The sequence below is a fragment of the Grus americana genome, chromosome 2, assembly GCF_028858705.1.
Source record: "Grus americana isolate bGruAme1 chromosome 2, bGruAme1.mat, whole genome shotgun sequence".
Classification (NCBI taxonomy): Eukaryota; Metazoa; Chordata; class Aves; order Gruiformes; family Gruidae; genus Grus; species Grus americana.
Window position 1 is genome coordinate 115,754,473 of NC_072853.1, and position 16,990 is coordinate 115,771,462.

Below are 16,990 nucleotides of genomic sequence, written 5' to 3' on the forward strand. Positions count from 1 at the left end.
ATGCCTGAATTGTTATTTGATGCCCTCATTGTGATTTGTATGTTTCTCACACCGGGTGACGTAAATATTTAATGAGTTTTAAACCATCATGAAGAGAAGATTCGATGCACATAATGATATAAGTACTCTCTGGTGGTAGTTGTCACTTGAGAAATTATTAGGGTAGGGTTTTTTTGTTTGGTTCCCCCCCCCCTACGGCTGTTGCTTTAGAAGGGCTGTGCCTGCACTGGAATTAGAAAAGGGAAACATAGCCACTGATTACAGATAGAGAAGTCAGAAAAAGCCAGTTTGCCAAAGGATTCAGTACATCTTTCCAATGGAAAAAACATTTGGACATGTGAAAATCTCTTTTGGAGTAGTGTGTAATAATATGTACCTCTACAGGATCATCTGTGTTTAAAATGCATGGAATTATGAAAACAGTATTTCCCAGAAAAAAAACATCCAGTTTACACACATTATATTTATGTACTGAATTTATTATGTATTCTACACAACGTGGGGCAAGTTTTGTATCCCACTTGTATTTTTAGGGAATATAAACTCCTTCTAATGGCATCTAAGTTATCGTACTTCCTATGCACCTTCAACCTGTACAGATTGAGGTTGGGAGATAAGAAAAAAGGTAAGCTTTATTTTCTTATACAGAGGGATTTTGCTAGTGATGTCTACAAGTTTGCCAGTATCAGTTTTCCATAGTCCCTATCGTTGGTGCAATTTTAGCTATTTTAGGACTTTCACTTCCTACCCTAAAGGTAGGTGACAAATTGTGTTGGAAATGAGATGTACACGTCGCTTTTTAGAACAAAGATGCAGGCTTTCAGAGGCCTTGGCTTTTGGGTTTTACTCTTAAAATGAAGATGCAAATCTAATTGTCTTGCATCTTACTGGGAAGTGAAATGTATTTGTAGTCCTGTATATACCAGCCTGCCACACACACCTGATTTGCCAATAGTGTAAGCTCTTCTGAAATAGCAGCTCACATCCACCCCCAAAGAAAGAAAAAAAGAACGTGTGTAAATCTGAAAACATTTTTCAGCTTGTCGTCAGACTAGTTTATTTCAGAGAGCATTCATTTCCCCGAATGAAACATCACAGTTTGAAGGAAAACGATTTGTAAAACTGGCTTGGGAAGATCTGTCACAGAAAAACCTCCTGCCACACACCACGAGTGTCATCCCGTCCAGACCCACACGTGTATTTGTGTGTGCAAAAGCTCGGTTTCGGCGATACCTATAGGCAATACTGCCTGCGTTTACACCCAGGGAGAGCAAAGCGTGGACCTGCAAATGGCAAGTGTTAAGGAGGAGCTGCAAAGGCTACAGCCCACCGGGGAGCGATGGACCGAGGGACGCGCACGGCAGGTCAGGCTCGGGGAAGGAGAGCGCGGCCACGGTAGCTGCCACCCTGCTGCTCCCCAGCCCCCCAGGCGGGGAGGCGGGGTGAGCCCAAACCTCGCCGAGCCCTCCGGGCTGCCCCGCTGGGGAGAGGCAGCCCCGGGGCTGCCCGGGCAGGGCCGAAGAAAGCCCCTTCGGGGGGCAGCGGCCCCGGGAAGCGGCCGGCTCCCGTAGTTTGTGCTGCGGCTGCCGCGAGAGAGGGGGCAGCACAGGGGACGGAGGGGAGGCGGGAGGGGATCTCGGCGGCCCCGGCCGGGCGGGGAGCGGAGCGGAGCCGCGGCGTTACCCGCGGGCAGCCTCCGTCCCCCCCGCTCCCTCCCGCTCTTCCCTCCTTCCCTCTCCCGGCTCGCCGACGGGCCGTAAAACCTGCCCGCAGGCACAAACGGCACTGACACAAGCCGGGCTGCGGAGCCGGAGGCAGCAGGCGCCGCCGCGCTCTGCCCAGGTACCGGGGTTTGCGCCGCACCGGACCTGTCCGAGGATCCACGTTTCCTCCCCTCCTGGTCCTCTTTTACCTTTTCTTCTTCTCCTTCTTTCCTTCTCTTCTCCTCGATCCTCTCTCCCTTTCCCCCCGCCCCACCCGCCGAGCGGCCGCGGGCGCAGCCCCCCGACGCCGCGGCCGGCCCGGGCGGTGCTCGGCGGGGCCGGGGGAGGGAGTGGCCGGGCATCTCCCGGCAGGGAAACGGGGTCTGGGGCTGGCAGCCTGTCTGTGCGTGTGTGCGCCGGGGGGGAGGGAGGCATGGGGGCCGGGGGGTGCCGGAGGAGGGACTATGGGGAGAGGAAGGTATAAGAAGGGATGCGGGCAGAGGAGGGGGGCGATGGAAAGAGGGGGTGCGGGGCCGAGGGGCAGGCGCTGACAGCTGCTTTCCCCGCACCCACAGTCCCCTCCCCCGGTGCCGCCGTGGGGTGGGACTCCCCGGCGGGCCGCTGCCTCCCGTCCTGCTCCCCCCACCCCCCCGCTGCTGCCCGGCGCCGGGGGTCGGTGCTGGGGCGGGCGTGCCGGGGGCGGCCGGGCTCCGCCACCCGACGGCGCGTCCCGGACGCTGCCCCGCAGCCGGCGGGCAGCGGCACCCCCGGGGGACGATGCCCCGGCTCGGAGGGGGCTGGCCGGCGGCGCCGCGCCTCGTCCCGGCCGCCGCCGTCCTCCTGGGCGCCCTCTGCCTACCCGGGGCGCTGGCCTCCTCCTTGCTCACAGGTAAGGGGGCGCGGAGCGGGGCGGGGGTTCCGCGGGCGCGCAGGCTGCGCGGTGCCCACCTGCCGCCGGGACCCGCCGTCGGGCGCGGGGGCTGCCAGGCGTTTCGCGGAAGCGCGGGAAGGGCGGACAGCTGGAGGTGCAACCGCGTGGTTTGGGGCAGGTGAACACAGGAACCATGCTTCCTTTTTATTTTCCTTTTTTGCCCACTTTTTTTCCCCACTTTCCCTTGGGGGTTTATATTTTCCTGATATTTAGGGCGCGGAAGTAAATGCTGAATCAATTTCTAGTGCAAGCGAGGAGCCATTAGGTTTCGAGAAGTGATTCCAACATGACACACCACCAGCTAATCAGCGCGAGGGCCATAAAGGGATTTCCAATGTGATTCCGTTTGACAGTCAGCCTGCTAATTTTGACTCATTTGCCAATTGACTGTCGTGCATTAAGAGGATGCTTGGTTTAGGGCTCGTGCTGTACTCCTGGTCCGAGTCATTGGAGTGTAATGGGCCGCTTTCTGCTGATTTCAGTGAGCTCTGGATCTATCGTTACAGAAGTATCCTGCTTTGCATGGAGTACTCATTATTCTCCACACGTCATCTGAGAAGAGAAAAAAACGTCCTTCTCTGCTACAACTGGGGCACAAAGAAAGTCTAGGTTTGTGCGGCAATAAAAGGCCAGTCATTTCCCACTTCCCTTTGGAATCTTATAGAAATGCTGAACATCCTCGCTTGCTTAAAACAGGCAAATTAAGGCAGGATTTAAAATTGAAGGCTAGGAATGGAGCAGGGGTTAAACATGAGTGTGACGAGCACAGTTTCCAAAAACAGCCGGGGGGATTGCAATATGTCAATATTTTTAAATTTTTATTTCTGTTTCAGGATCCGTTGCAAAATGTGAAAATGAAGGGGAAATTCTGCAGATACCATTTATCACAGACAACCCTTGTATAATGTGTGTTTGCCTGGTAAGTTTGAATTTCAGATAATAAGAACATTCAGGCCTGTACTAAAAGTAACTGCACAGAGAGGGGAATATTTCACATAATCAAATCTTGGGTGCCTGTGTCGCCTTTATGTAACACAAGGTTATCTCAGAGCTGAGCTAATGGAAAGTAATCCAATCCATGATCTGGCAATCATTTCTTTGACTTTAAAACTCTCAGACACAAAGTTGTACATGACTTTAATATGACATTGTGAAACCGCATTTACCACGTGAATTTGGAGGGAGAACTGTTTTCACGAAGTCGGGGTGCACACAAAAGTCTGTGCGTGCAGCTCAGCAAAGAGGGTGCAAGGGAGGGTTCGGAAATGCTGCTGCTTCGAGCTGCCACGTGCTTAGTTTCACGCGGCAGTGGCTGAGGAGCTGCGCGAAGGGTGCAAGGTGAAGGCTGCGACGTGACTATGCATGCTGTAATAAGATGACAGTGAAAGCACAAGTGATGCTTTCATCAGAGTGCTTTGTTCCAAGGATGACACCGCCTGCTGTGCTGGGAATTCAGTGGTTAATAATGTCATTAGCTGATACACATTTTGGGGAGAAACATTCCCTTTCCTTGTAACTGTGCTTCGGAGTTTTGGGAGCAATTCAGCTGGACAAGCCAAGGCTTAGGAGATATTGAAAAACAGTTGTTCTAAATAAAACTTCCTACGATATATTTAAAAGAAAGCCATAAACCTTAATTTGCTGTTGAATGCAAAGTAAAGTATAGACCAGAAAGCACTACGTTGTACGTTTTGGAAGTTAGAGAGTAGCTGAATGTACAGAATGTGTTCTACTTTAGGACTGAAATATCAAGACACCCTCCCCCCTCCTTCTTTTATTGCTATTAAAATTATTAATATTAGCCAGAATTATTACAAGTCTATAAAAGACAAAGAATTGTTTCAGATTGGCTTTCAGAAGGCGATTTTGGCAACTGTAGGAACCTGATCTCGAGCCCCCCTGAGGCTGATGTATATCGCTGCACTGAGTTCAACAGACTTTTAGTGAGACTCGATGATAACTTTTTAGCTAATAGTGATAAAGTTATTGATTCTTCTGAGTAGAGGGGGATGGGGAAAGGAGGAGCATGGGATGTGGTGAGTAAAGAAATCAAAGGGAAAACCAAAAAAGAGATGAAGCTGTGTTTTATCATGGATCACCTTCCCAAATATGTCTGCCACCACTCTTGCTAATGGAAGCTGGTGTTAACCAGTGAGGAAGCAATTTATCTGTGAAGGAGCAGAAGTTCAGTCTTGGGCATCAGGGCAATAATGCATCAGGGTAAAATACTTGTATTTATAGATCTCTCTAGACCTTGGCTTTGTTAAATCGATGAGCACCCTTTTAGTGCATGAACATGAACTGCAAAAAACATTGGATGTAAGAACTCTAAATCTCTGCGGTTTGTAGGGCTTACTTTAGTGAAATGGCAACCGAGGGCATTTGGCTCCCTTCTATGCAAGGAGGACGCTACATTTTATTAGGGGTACGGATGCCTACCGAGTTTCTGCGCTTACCTGCACTGGATACGCTCTGTTTTATTTCTGCCAAAGGATAAATGTGATCTCTGTTTCTTGAGTTGGAAGCTGGGAGACCTGGTAGAGGAGAAGGAAACCAGTCTGGAGATACTGACTTCAACGCTGTGCAGCATCCAAAGCAATGACTTATTGGACAACCCATTGCTGAAATCTTTGTTTAGGCCTGCCACAAGGGAAAAGATCAATTTTAAGAGGTATGAGGAGAGCAGAAACAAAAGAAACAATGTGGTGATTTGTGACCAGGAGGGAAGAGAGAACCAGATTTCCTTACGCCCAACTAGAAATATTGATTGTTTAATAGCGATTCAGCGAGGAACTTTCTCTGGAAGACTGATCGTACTCTTCAAGGGCAAACCTGATGGATGTTCATATCATAAGAAGTGAGCAACTAAAAAGAGCTTACTCAGCTGCTCCAGGAAGTAAGCAAATGCTGTGCAGGAGAGGACAGAAAATTCAACAGAGGGCACTTGTGTTAAAAACACCAGTAAAGCGAGTAACTGAAATACTGGATTGGAATTATAGCAGGTCTCCCCATAGCTGTGATACATTTCCATGACAGCAAGCTGCCATAAATAACCGCACAAGTTACGGAAATCTGAACGGCTCTGGGAAGAAGAGGAATATCTAAATAACTCCCTCCCAGGACTTTCCCCAGCTCACAAATGAGAGGAGGCAGAACCGAAATGCTGGAACCGAATCATCAAGTGTTTGACAGAAGGGACCCTGCAGGTTACGTCCTGCGGAGCACAGGGATGCACCCTAGCAAGGGAGACAGAGGCAGGCAGCATAAGCAAAACGGTCTCCACCTTTCTCTTAGCGGGCTAAATCAGTCGGGAGGGCAAAGCAAAGGGTAGTAGTCTGAGACTAAATGTGGTAAAAACTGGGAACTCATAGGTTATGAGTAAGTTGCAATAATGCAACAAAGAGTGCAAAGAGCAATTACAAATGCAATTCCTTATACGCCACTGAGAAGTCTTGGTAGGAAGACTAAAACCAAAAATTGTATTTTTCTCATTGATTAGCGGAGACAGGGCAGACTGATTTTCATGATAGGAACATGAACAGGAACAAGGCAGATAGAGCTGACACTGGCTTCTGGGGTTGCCGCTTTAATAAAGCATCCAGGTCTTGTTTTAGAGATGTTGGTAACACAAAACCCTGAATCTTGAATACAGAAGGGACACTGGTGGGGATCTCCTAGAGACAGCCAAGTCTAGCTACCAAACAAGATGAGTTCATTTTTGAGCATCTGCTGTAACATGTGGAAAGATAAGTTGTGGTGATGTGGGAATTCAGACTGGGGGCCATGTGCTGGAGATTCCGTATGTAGTACATAGTAAATAATTCACTGCTAAAGTATAGGTAATGCTTTTCTTGTAAAAAGGCACTGCACCCACCATGAGATAACTCTGTTTTGGACTTCCCTACTTTTCGAAATGAAATGTGGTGGAGTGCACGGAACAGCAGTGATGCTTGCCCTTAATGTAAGGAAAAAGGTAAGACTAAGAGAGTGTGTGTGTGTGTGTCTGTGTGTAAAGGTACACTGTAGCTCTGTGTGCAAGAACTACCAGCTGAACAAGCCACTATGGGTAAAATCTGGAGTTCCCTAATTTGTAATTTATATGTCTCTGCTTTATGGTCTTAATAATGCACATAAAAAATGGTCATTTTTAACATCTGTAAGACAATAGTTTCAATGTGAGCTTTTACAATTACAACACTTTAGCAATGGTATATTGCTGTCCAACTAATAATCTGTAAGCACTTAATAACCACGGATGGATTTGATCTCCAAAGAACTGGTCATTAATTACAGCTGACTGCAAGAAGTGGCCATTTATTTTTTTAATTTTTTTTAGAGGAAAAACATCAAAGTCAAAGAAAGATTGTGGTTTATCCACAAGAAATTTCTTGTAGGACTGTGGTGAAAGCTCAGGTCTCCTAACTGCTAGTCTAATGGTTCGACTACAAAGCCATCCCTTCTCACTTCATGCACTTTCACTTTACAAGTGGATGTGGGTGGTATAGTCAAAGTATGAGCACATTCATTTTCTTTTTTGTCTCTCTGACAAGGGGAAGGCTGTGCAGATGCCAGGTTTTTGGTGTGTCTGCTCTCCCGAGCATGTTCTGAGGCACGGATGGACAAAGGCAAATTCAAGCTGACTTCATGATCCAGAGGTTTTGAGAACCGTGGTTTATGACTTGCTGTTGCTATCTGCAAAATGCTGTTACAGCAAGTGTGCTTTGGTCTTCTGCCCACCTCCACTTTGGATGTCTGTGGTTCCGCATCTCCGAGGAGATAACGCTGTCTCCGGGAAGCTACCACACTGCCTGGCTTTCCATGGGGCTTGAGATACTGGAGTAGCACAAAGCAGGCTGAAGGCAACTGAAAGTACCTCCTTTCTCGTGCATTCACCTTACCTGCTGTTAAACACAGAAACTGGAGAAAGCACTGACATCCTTAGTACTGAGAGCTAATGGGTAGAACAGAAATACAGAAGTTGCACTGGGAAATTGTTCTGAAGCTAGGTCACATATAAAGTGCAGGTAGGGCTACCTGTGAAGTGCCAGTGCGGTATGCCACGGTTGACTGGCCCATTGCAACCATGCAAGTCTTTATAGCCAAAGAAGTCTCTGATGGAAGGGATAGAAGACACTCTTAAGCTGCAGCAAGCTCTGCGTCAGAGGAAGGTGAACAACTGAAAGGAAAGGCTGGATGTGATGGGCAGTAACAAGGACTAAGTAAACCAACTCTGTGAAGAAAAAATATTGTCAAAAAACCAGAAGCTCTTATTTCAGATAATGATGTGGCCCTTGACAGTACAAAAAAAAAAAAAAAGATGTTGGAGAACATATAGTTGTGAAATTATTTTGTGCTTAGTGGTCAATAGTAAGAAAATGTCGTGTCCTGCTGTTTTCTGAAAATCAAAGTAATGAAACTGTGGGTAATGAAGTTGACAGAAAAAATGTTTGGGTTTTAAAGAGCTGGTCTGAACTGGCTTGATGATTACAGGTAAAAATATATAATCTTGATGGTATTCCTAATGGAATTATATTGATTCAGTTTGAGAAATAGATTCTTTTATTCCAGCTATTAAAAGCTTTAAGACCGCAAATGATTATAGCTACACTACCTAATGCAAAAATTTTCTTCTAGAAATATTCTCACACATATGTGGAAAAATTAGTTTATTTCAATCCATAGGAGCATTTCACACACCTTGTGCAGTTTGAGGAACCCAAACACGTCATGTATGACAGTCTCAGATCTTTATATTTCAGATGTGAAAGTTTTAGGCTGAGGGTAGTGGAGGCATGGGTGAATTTCTGTTAGTAGAAAACTTCATACGTCTGAAAACTTACCACATTTTGGTAAGTTTTGGACTTTTTGTAGTGCAGATATATGTTGAGGATTTTGAAATGTTAGGGGGAAAATGCTCTTAACAGCATGTTGGGAGAACTTTTGGTTAGATGTCTTTTATATGGGTGTCAGCATATAAAATAGGCATGGAATATTTAAGTTCAACTCTGGTACAAGTACAGTAAATGATCAAGTGCAGCAAGAGTTTTTGTTGGTACAGCTTTTTGGCTGGAAGGTATCTAAAACTCAAAATAGAAGTAGGCTCACACCTGATATTATGGCATTTGCTTTCAAGAAATATATACTTCAACATATGCGTGGAAAAGACATAAAAATGCTACAGTCCGTAGGAAATAAGTGAAATGAGAACCTGTGCATAATTATAGGATGAGAATGTAAAAACCCCACAGAATTAACTTAGCCTGAATTAAACTTCTGAGTGCTGAGTTTTTTGAAGGTGAGATGAGCTCAGCAGTGACAATGATGACAGGTGGTGGTGCCAGTGGTGGTGAGGAGAGCCATGTCATTTCATGCTCATTTATGACCATCTGCATGGACCCCGAACGCCTTGCCAGAAGCAAGGAGACATCCAAGAATAACGTATCCATTGGCCAGTGGTGTACGTAGTTTTAAAATGAACGTACCAAAAATGCTGGCTGAAAGGGACAGGTGAGAAGCCGGGACCTGCAAGGGAATAGATAAGTGTACCTCAACTAACAGTGGCCTTCACATTGCAAGAGCCTTTTCTTATTATTATAATTATTTTTTCTGGAGAATGAAAAGGTTTATTTTTGATGTGCTCTTTGTGGGGAGAAAAGTTCTCATTACTTGTTTTATTTTTCCAAAATACTTTACAACAAAGGGAGTTGTGTCAAGAAACAGCTGATAAAAGCCAGTAGTGACCTTGACAAACCACATCTAAACCAGTGCCGTTTCCCCCACCTTTTTCCTCCCCACTTCCCTTGTGCCTGCGCCTCAAGCTTGCCAACTGCACCTGAGGAGTGGTAATCATATGTCTCAACCTTTTATCACCTAAATCCAGAACAGAAGGAAATAAACGTGAGCCAGAAAGTGTAACCAAGTGTTGGAAACCTGAGAAAAGTTTGGAGACAGGAGTTCAGGAAACTAGAAATCAGAGCTTTGCTTGGCATAAGTTTTATTCAGCATGAAACATCATTCTGTAGTTTAAGTTTCCGCCTTTAAATCCAAATGTGCAATGTAGAATTTGACCTTTGCTCATAAAAAATTATGTTACATTTGTCGTTACAAGATCTAGCGTTCTACCTAGCTTGAACCAACAGAATAGTGAAACCAAGTGCAAGCAAAACAAAAAGATAGAAAAAAAACCCCTGTACCCTTGGTCCCCCCCCAAAAAAACCCCCACCTCCTCATTGCAGGCTAAAGCAAGAAAGCTACTAGATTTGCCGGGATTCTTTACCTATAGCATAGTTGGTTTCTGCGGCATAATACGCAAGTTGAAAGCGCATAGCTAGCCTGACAGCAAGTGTTTGACACATGTTCAGTGAAGATGGCAGTGTTTTGGTACATCAGGATTCAATTGTTGTTGCATCAAGGTATAATGTGGCCCAGATGACTTTTAGTGGAGTAGTGCATATTAAAAAAGAAAAAAAATCATCATCAAACAATTCTTTCATACCTATTTTATTTAATTTAATTTCAATAGTTTACATACATCAACTACAGAATCTACCAAGACTGCATCTTCTTTCAATTTAAATATTCTTGGTCTTTATTACCGTATAATATAATCAGCTTTCTCTTCACCCACAGAAATAAACAAAGAGACAAAAAAGCCTATGATACAGTAGTGTACTGGTAGTTTTCACCCCCATATTACTGCAAAAGAGAATGTTGTTTTGATCGGTGTATGAAGGGTTCCTGGAACACAAACATCCTCCAACATGATGAAAGCTTTATTAGTTTTTACCCAATTTAAAAAAGATGCAGATGTATATGCCATCTCTTGAATGAAAAAACCCAACACCCCGTACCCCAAAAACAAACCCCGAAAACAAAAACCAGTCACAACTCCATGTCTGCTGCAGCTGGGTGTCCCAAGTGCTTTGTCATAGAGACCAGAGTACAACGTGTGTGTGTGAATATATATATACACACACACACACACATGTATGTATGTATGTGTGAAGATGGTTTTACAAGTGAGAGGTGAATTGAATCAAGAGCCCAGAGCTGGTTAATTACCTGTCGTGGAGGTGATTGCTTTGGTAGACTCTCCTGAAGGATAATTCAGGTAGGTTCAGTTGTACTTGTTCTTAATTGATGCAACACCCGTAAGACAAGAATTTGGCCTGTCTGAGAATGCAACACAAACTATCTGTGGTAGAAGATGGTTACTCTAGCTTGATCTTCTAAGTTTCCAACAGCCGTGTTGAGGTAATGTTCAAGTCAGTTTAGTCCCGTATGCAGATATGGCCACCCTGGCCAGGTAGTACCATGTGCAACATCTCATCTAATTTCCTCCTCTGAGGAATGAGTACGGATTGTATAGCTGGGTGTTGTGCCTGCGCCATCTGTGGACCTTTTGAAGTCCGCTTTCTGCATGTTGCTTCACGTCCCCAAGCTGCCTCAGAGCGTGGCACATCCCTACGCAGGTATGTTTGCCTTCAGTTCGCTATGCTTTATCATGACGCTCAGTTTGGAGACGTGGTGCACAGTCATATGTGACAGCTTATGATGAAGCCTTTCTGGAAATCTGCAGGCTTGAAGAAGCTATTTCATGTTGTTCTCACACCACATGGGAGAGTGAAGAGTTCACTACTTGCACATTTCTAACATAGAGTCAGCTGCATTGAGCAAACACGCAAATGCACACAGTGCTGAACTGATTATAGGTCTTGGCAAAACCCTGCTGGAAGAGAGCTGGTGATATGTCACTGTAACGATGATGAAGATCCAATCCATCAAGTAAGGAAATGAGATTCTCTTTGGCATAATTGAAGGATCAGAGAACTCAAATACAAAAGAACATATTTAAAATGTATAAATAATATGTGGAAAAATATGAAGGGCACAAAAATGCCATAAACTAAATGGAAAAATGTAATATAAGTTGCAAATGTCTTTGGAATGTGTCTACAATAAGTGCAAAATGGATCAGTCTAAGTTAAGGCGCTTTTTTATTGCCAATAAGAAAAACATTATTAAAGAGCTGGTCCGATATCAAAATGGCATTTTAAAAGCATACAGTTACCTGTATATAGTTTTTATTAGCTTTCAAGTTTCTTCCATTGAGTTGTTAATGGTCTTTTTAAGAATTATGGTCCTGTAAGTGAATGGTTCACCATGTCAGTACTTCTGGTGTTCTGCTTTGTGCTGCTATATAAAAATAGATATTTTTTCCCCATCAAATATCTGGTTTTATTTCCCCATCATGTTTTAATAGAGATTTTTGAGGGAAGAAAAATATGAAGCAACAACCAAAAAATCAAATGAAAATGCAACCTTTTTTATATTGAGCTTATGGTCAAATAAAAGGACATTGTGAAGAAAAAACAATATTGTATAAAAGCTTTTACCTGTAATACTACTATTAAAATGGCCATCATACCACTACTTGCTCATATTGTACCTAATAACTGCTGTAATTACTTCCTCTGAGGCCTCTTGGCCTCTTCATCTTATGCATTAAGCTGCAGCTAAAAAATTCTTAGTCCGACCATTTGTCAGATTGCGCTCTGTGCGCCGTTTTGCATCCAACCGAATCAAGTGCTGCGCTCTGCGTCCGAGTACAGCACGGACCCCATCTCTTCTTGTCATCCCCAGGACCTGACCTTGTGTGCTCTCTCAGACCTGGATTTCACATATTTCCCCCCCCCTTTTTATTTATTAGTCTTTTTTCCTGCCTCCCCCCGCCCCGTGCCTGGAATCCAGTTGCTCTAGATAGCAGTACAAAATGGGCTGTTAAATCTAGGCTATCACTATGAAAAAATAACACCTTCATGTATTATCTATGTTTTGCATCCTCTTTACTTGTTTCCTCGTCCGTTCTACTCATCAACCTCCTGGCTGTAGTTTTTATTTTCTGTATTGTATCAGATTTTTCGGAGAGGGAAGCATTATATGTTTGTGCTGTAAAGTGCTATGGCAAAAGACAGTACTTATTAAATAGCATTAGTTAGAGATCTGTTTGTTCTTGTGAGCACAAAGGACAAACATGTGATCAAATGTTATTTAGAAAAATGATGCAAAAGATCTCATACTTTTCCCTGACAAACTGAGCTCCCAGTTTTAATGAGTCTGTTTTAAGGAAACCTTTTCGCAAAGCTTCAATGTTGAAGATTGAATCATGTCTTCTTTAACTCTGCTTTAGAGCTGTGCTCACATGGCTACGCTGCATTTTGCTGCAGAGCAGGTCTCGTGCACACAGGGCACCTGCAGTCGGTTGCGTGGTAGCAGCGCTGCCTTCTGTATGCATAAACCCCAACCTGCAGCATTTAAACTTCTTGCTCATCGGATATTTAGTGCAAATTCTTCAACCACATAGACGCTTCCACTTCAGTTCTAAATTTCTCTGTGCCATGCACTGTGGTGACTGATGTCCAGAGCTGTGCCAGACTTGAGAAGTTGAAAACTGCCATTTCTACTTAACTCTGAAAACCAGAAACCAGGTATCACTCAGCCCCAGGCTGTTAAGGTGCTCAGTGTTAACCCCAGGCTCCCTCCTTTGCCCCTTTCTCCATATGGCGTGGTACACGGTGTTGCTCGCCTCCTCTCGCAGCTAAAGATCTCGCTTGAGGTATGGAAGCAGCAGCTCCACACTCCTCCTCATCCAGGGGGATGCAAACCGATGTGTCCTAGAACCCTGGCCAGGAAAATCGGATTTCTGACAGCTCATAAGCAAAACACGAAACTTTTTTGTTTTGTTTTCTTGTTTTGTTTTTTAGCGGTTACTGACATCTTTATATTCAATTATATTAAGTGGCTTCAATGGGAATTGCATCTACCCCAGCATTTGGCACAATCAAAGGTATTCTGGTGGCCAGAGTCATACGTTTGCATCTGTTTTTCTGGTTTGTCTTATGATTTATTAGTGGCTGAAGAATAACAGACCTTGACTGTCCTGAGGTTGTCTCCTCCTCGTTTCTGTCTGGGTGGTGATGTGCAGTGGAGGCATGGTTTGGGAGAGAGGGGTAAGGGCTGATGAATGACTGCTGTAAGGCTGCGCAGGGGTTATGATCTGATTGTGCCCGTTCATGAGACACCTCCAGGTTGTGCCGCTTGGAAATCGCTGGGGCAGGAAGAAGCCAGGCAGGGTGGCTGGGCTTGAGATAAGGCTATTAGCTGAAGGATTGCCTGTGGGACCTAAAATACTGATAAGAGCAGCTGGCTCTTTTACTACAGGGACACTGTTGATCATTTGCTTGTGACAGAGTATTTTTTTTTTCTCTGTATATGGCTGTGCACAGCTGATCATTTTCATATTTAGAACCTCACTCCCTCCACCCAAATACAGTTAACTGGGTTAGGTGGATTGGTGATTCAATCTGGCAAATGCTTTTGATTAAAATAAATGAATAAAATTATGTTGGCAGGCAGGATGCAGAGCATGCAAGCTTTTTAGTCTGTAAACCAAGGGTTAGTGGATGGGTTGTTTGTAAAAGCAGTGGATAAAAAATGCTGGACAATTAAAATCATTATACATTAAAATGTTGATGGTGCAGTAGTGTAAGAAACCTTTTTAACAGAAGTATGCTGGAGGCATAGTTTGTCTATGGTGTAAACACATTAAGCATTTCTGGAGAAACTTGCTGATGTGGACATTTAGGATGCAGCATAGTGCACTGATACTGAAACAGAGCTAGTTTAACATGAAAACACAGAGGAAATAGAAGTAGTGTGCAATTTGTATAGCTTCTGGAAAAATGTTTGTATATGTCCAATTTAACCTGGCATGGTTTCCGATCCTCAAGCAAAAACTATTTGACCCAAAAATCAATCTGTAGTGGAAATTTAAGAAAAAATATCTAGAACTTTAGACTATGGTAGTAAGAAATTGGAGTGGTTTTATGTACTTGTTGTTACAAGAAGGGTACATATTAGGTGCCTAAACCTATACGTAATCATTTTAGTGTAAAGTGAGTATCTTTGATGTCATCAGGTTTCTTGGCATAATTAAACCAGTCCACATATGGAAATATACAAAGGTGGGAGCCAAAAAAGGGAAAAAGAAAGCAAATCACCTACAGCGAAAGGGAGGTTCGCTGGAAGGCATCCAAAGGAGAGATGGGTAGGCAGCTCCAGCCTGTTCGCTGGGCATTACCTCTTACGTACAAGACAGCACAAAAACTACTGGTGAGAGAGCGCTTTAGTTGAGAGAACGTGGATGTGAAGTGACTCCAGGAAAGCTAGGTATGACTCTGGAACCAGAGGTCTAAAAGGATTTTAAGCATCTTCTGGAGACAATATTACTACTGTGTGTGTGTGGACAACTCGTGACTGTGGCTATAAGGTACTGTTACCATCAAAGGATTTAGGTTAACCCCGTGGACAGTGCTTAGGTTGGGCTGTTGGCTCAAGCAGCCCATGCTCACGGTCTTGTCTCCTCCATTGAGAAGACAACTCAGAAGAGGGATTTCTTACAGCTGACATGCCAAGCAGAGAGCTGGCAGGAGTTGCTGAGTACAAGGCTGTACCATAAATCCCTTTCTCTGTTTTGGGGCCAAGTAAGAGCCTTCAGGGCTCACTGCTCTGACCTGGGTGACAGGAGCATCTCCTCTTACATCATGCAGCTTAGTAGTTGGAGGCTGTGGGAGAAAAGCAGTTTATTGTAAAGTACATCAGGAGTCATCGATGCAGAAATTAGTGATCTCATCTTGGTCAGGAAATTTCCTGCTCTTCTGTAGGCTAAAGAGGTGCGTTTCAATTGCCCATGCAAAATGCAGCAGTGTGGACAGGCTGGATGAAACGTTGTTCCTCTTCCAACCCAGACTGGGCTGTGACTTGGCAATGAGAGCCATCTCTTATTGCAGATGAAGGTACAGTTAATAAAAAAAAATAAGTTTTTAAGACCTCAGGTAGATACTTTTTAGTTTTCTTCAGTTCAGCCCCAGGTTCCCATTTTTACATGGCACTTGAGTCTCTCATCATAAAGAGCCCTTCTTATGCTAAAGGTGTGAAACCTTTGGATTTCAGACCATCTTTCCAACTCCCCTGTGGTTTCCACCGGCTGCCTGGGTAGTAGTGTTGCTGCCTGCGTTCTTGCTCTTCAAAGAGAAGAGTGCTGTCCCACACAATGAAATCATCTCTGGCTGCCTTGCGAGCACTGTGGACTTCCAGCCAGGCATAATCCCTTTCCTGACATTTGAGTCTCATTAATTCGGTTAACAAGATGCTATCTGTGCTCCATACTTATGTAAATATAACCTGCTAGCAAAGATCTTAATGGCACTTGATATATCACACTGCCTTTACATCTATCAAGAGGTACCACTGCAGGAGTCACTTCCAAAAGCAGGTTGTGTTCTCAGTCCCATGGGTCCCTTTACAAGCCGTAAGAAATGCTGGTGGTCAAGGCCAACCGTTCAGATGTCTTTAAAGTGTCCCACTGGTGACCGAAAATCACTTTGTCAAGATGACAAATGGCTTGCACATACCCCATTCACCTTATAGTTTCGCTCTAATGTCAGCTCCATTTACTTGTCAGAAACAGGTATTTTTTTAACTTCCAGCAGTGCAAGTGGGGCAGGGGAAAGGAAGGAGTGAAGGGAACACAGGCTGAGGAACAATCTGCTTGTATGGCTTCTATTCAATGTATTATTATAGTCGAGATTCACAAGCTTTGGACATACCAGAATCTGTTTGTTTGTACATGTGCAAAACAGAAAGAAGGGAATTTGCTTTTCAGAAGTGAGAACTGTCCCTGCAGGGCTATGATTATGCAAAAACATGTTTTAACCACTGGATTTTTCAAGCAGAAAGTGGTTGTGCAATATTTGTTTCTTATTTTGGACAGCTAACTTCTTTCCAGAGCAACATTTAAAAATAACTGTTTAATTAACTGGGTCTACCCGGTACATAGGGCATTGTGCGTGTGTCTGTGCTGAAGAGCTCGGCTCAAACCTCTGAACTTGTGTGGGTGGTTTCATTGACTGCAATGGTATTGTCATGTGGCTAAGTGATCACTGCTGTGAATGAGGGCTGCTACATCTCACCCAAAAGCAGCGAGGGCCAGGCCACAAAATATGGTCAAGGACTGTGAAAGTGACTTTGACAGCTTTGGCTTTTAGTTTCCTCTCAATGACTTCCATATCGCTTTTGCTTAGTTTACAAGTCAAAATACACTTTTGCTCCTAGTAGCTACAGCGTTGGCTGAAGTTTTGAAAGTCACAGTCTAAACTTCATTTGTCAACGCGGTTGATCACAGCAAAGGAAAGCTTATTCCACCTTCTTTCTTTGCATCTGATGGAAGCTTTGCATCCGTCAGAAATTTGAGTAGACGTGAAGTAGAAACACATAGAAGTGAGATGTGTCAAATAAA

At 44.2% G+C, this 16,990-nt stretch overlaps 1 protein-coding gene across 4 annotated transcripts in view; it reads left to right on the plus strand.

Moving 5' to 3' along the window:
• Positions 1–1,203: 1,203 nt before the first annotated feature.
• BMPER (BMP binding endothelial regulator) overlaps positions 1,204–16,990 on the plus strand; it is a 150,983-nt gene continuing 135,196 nt past the window's right edge. Inside the window, exons 1-5 of one of the 4 annotated variants that reach the window (XM_054817378.1) lie at positions 1,204–1,364; positions 1,774–1,842; positions 2,279–2,592; positions 3,141–3,243; positions 3,468–3,553. In XM_054817378.1, the coding sequence (XP_054673353.1) occupies positions 1,340–1,364; positions 1,774–1,842; positions 2,279–2,592; positions 3,141–3,243; positions 3,468–3,553 (597 nt within the window). In that variant the 5' untranslated portion in view covers positions 1,204–1,339. Of the gene's footprint in view, positions 1,365–1,599; positions 1,843–2,278; positions 2,593–3,140; positions 3,244–3,467; positions 3,554–16,990 lie in introns of those variants that run through there. The other 3 variants (XM_054817380.1, XM_054817381.1, XM_054817379.1) reach the window with 3 other exon arrangements.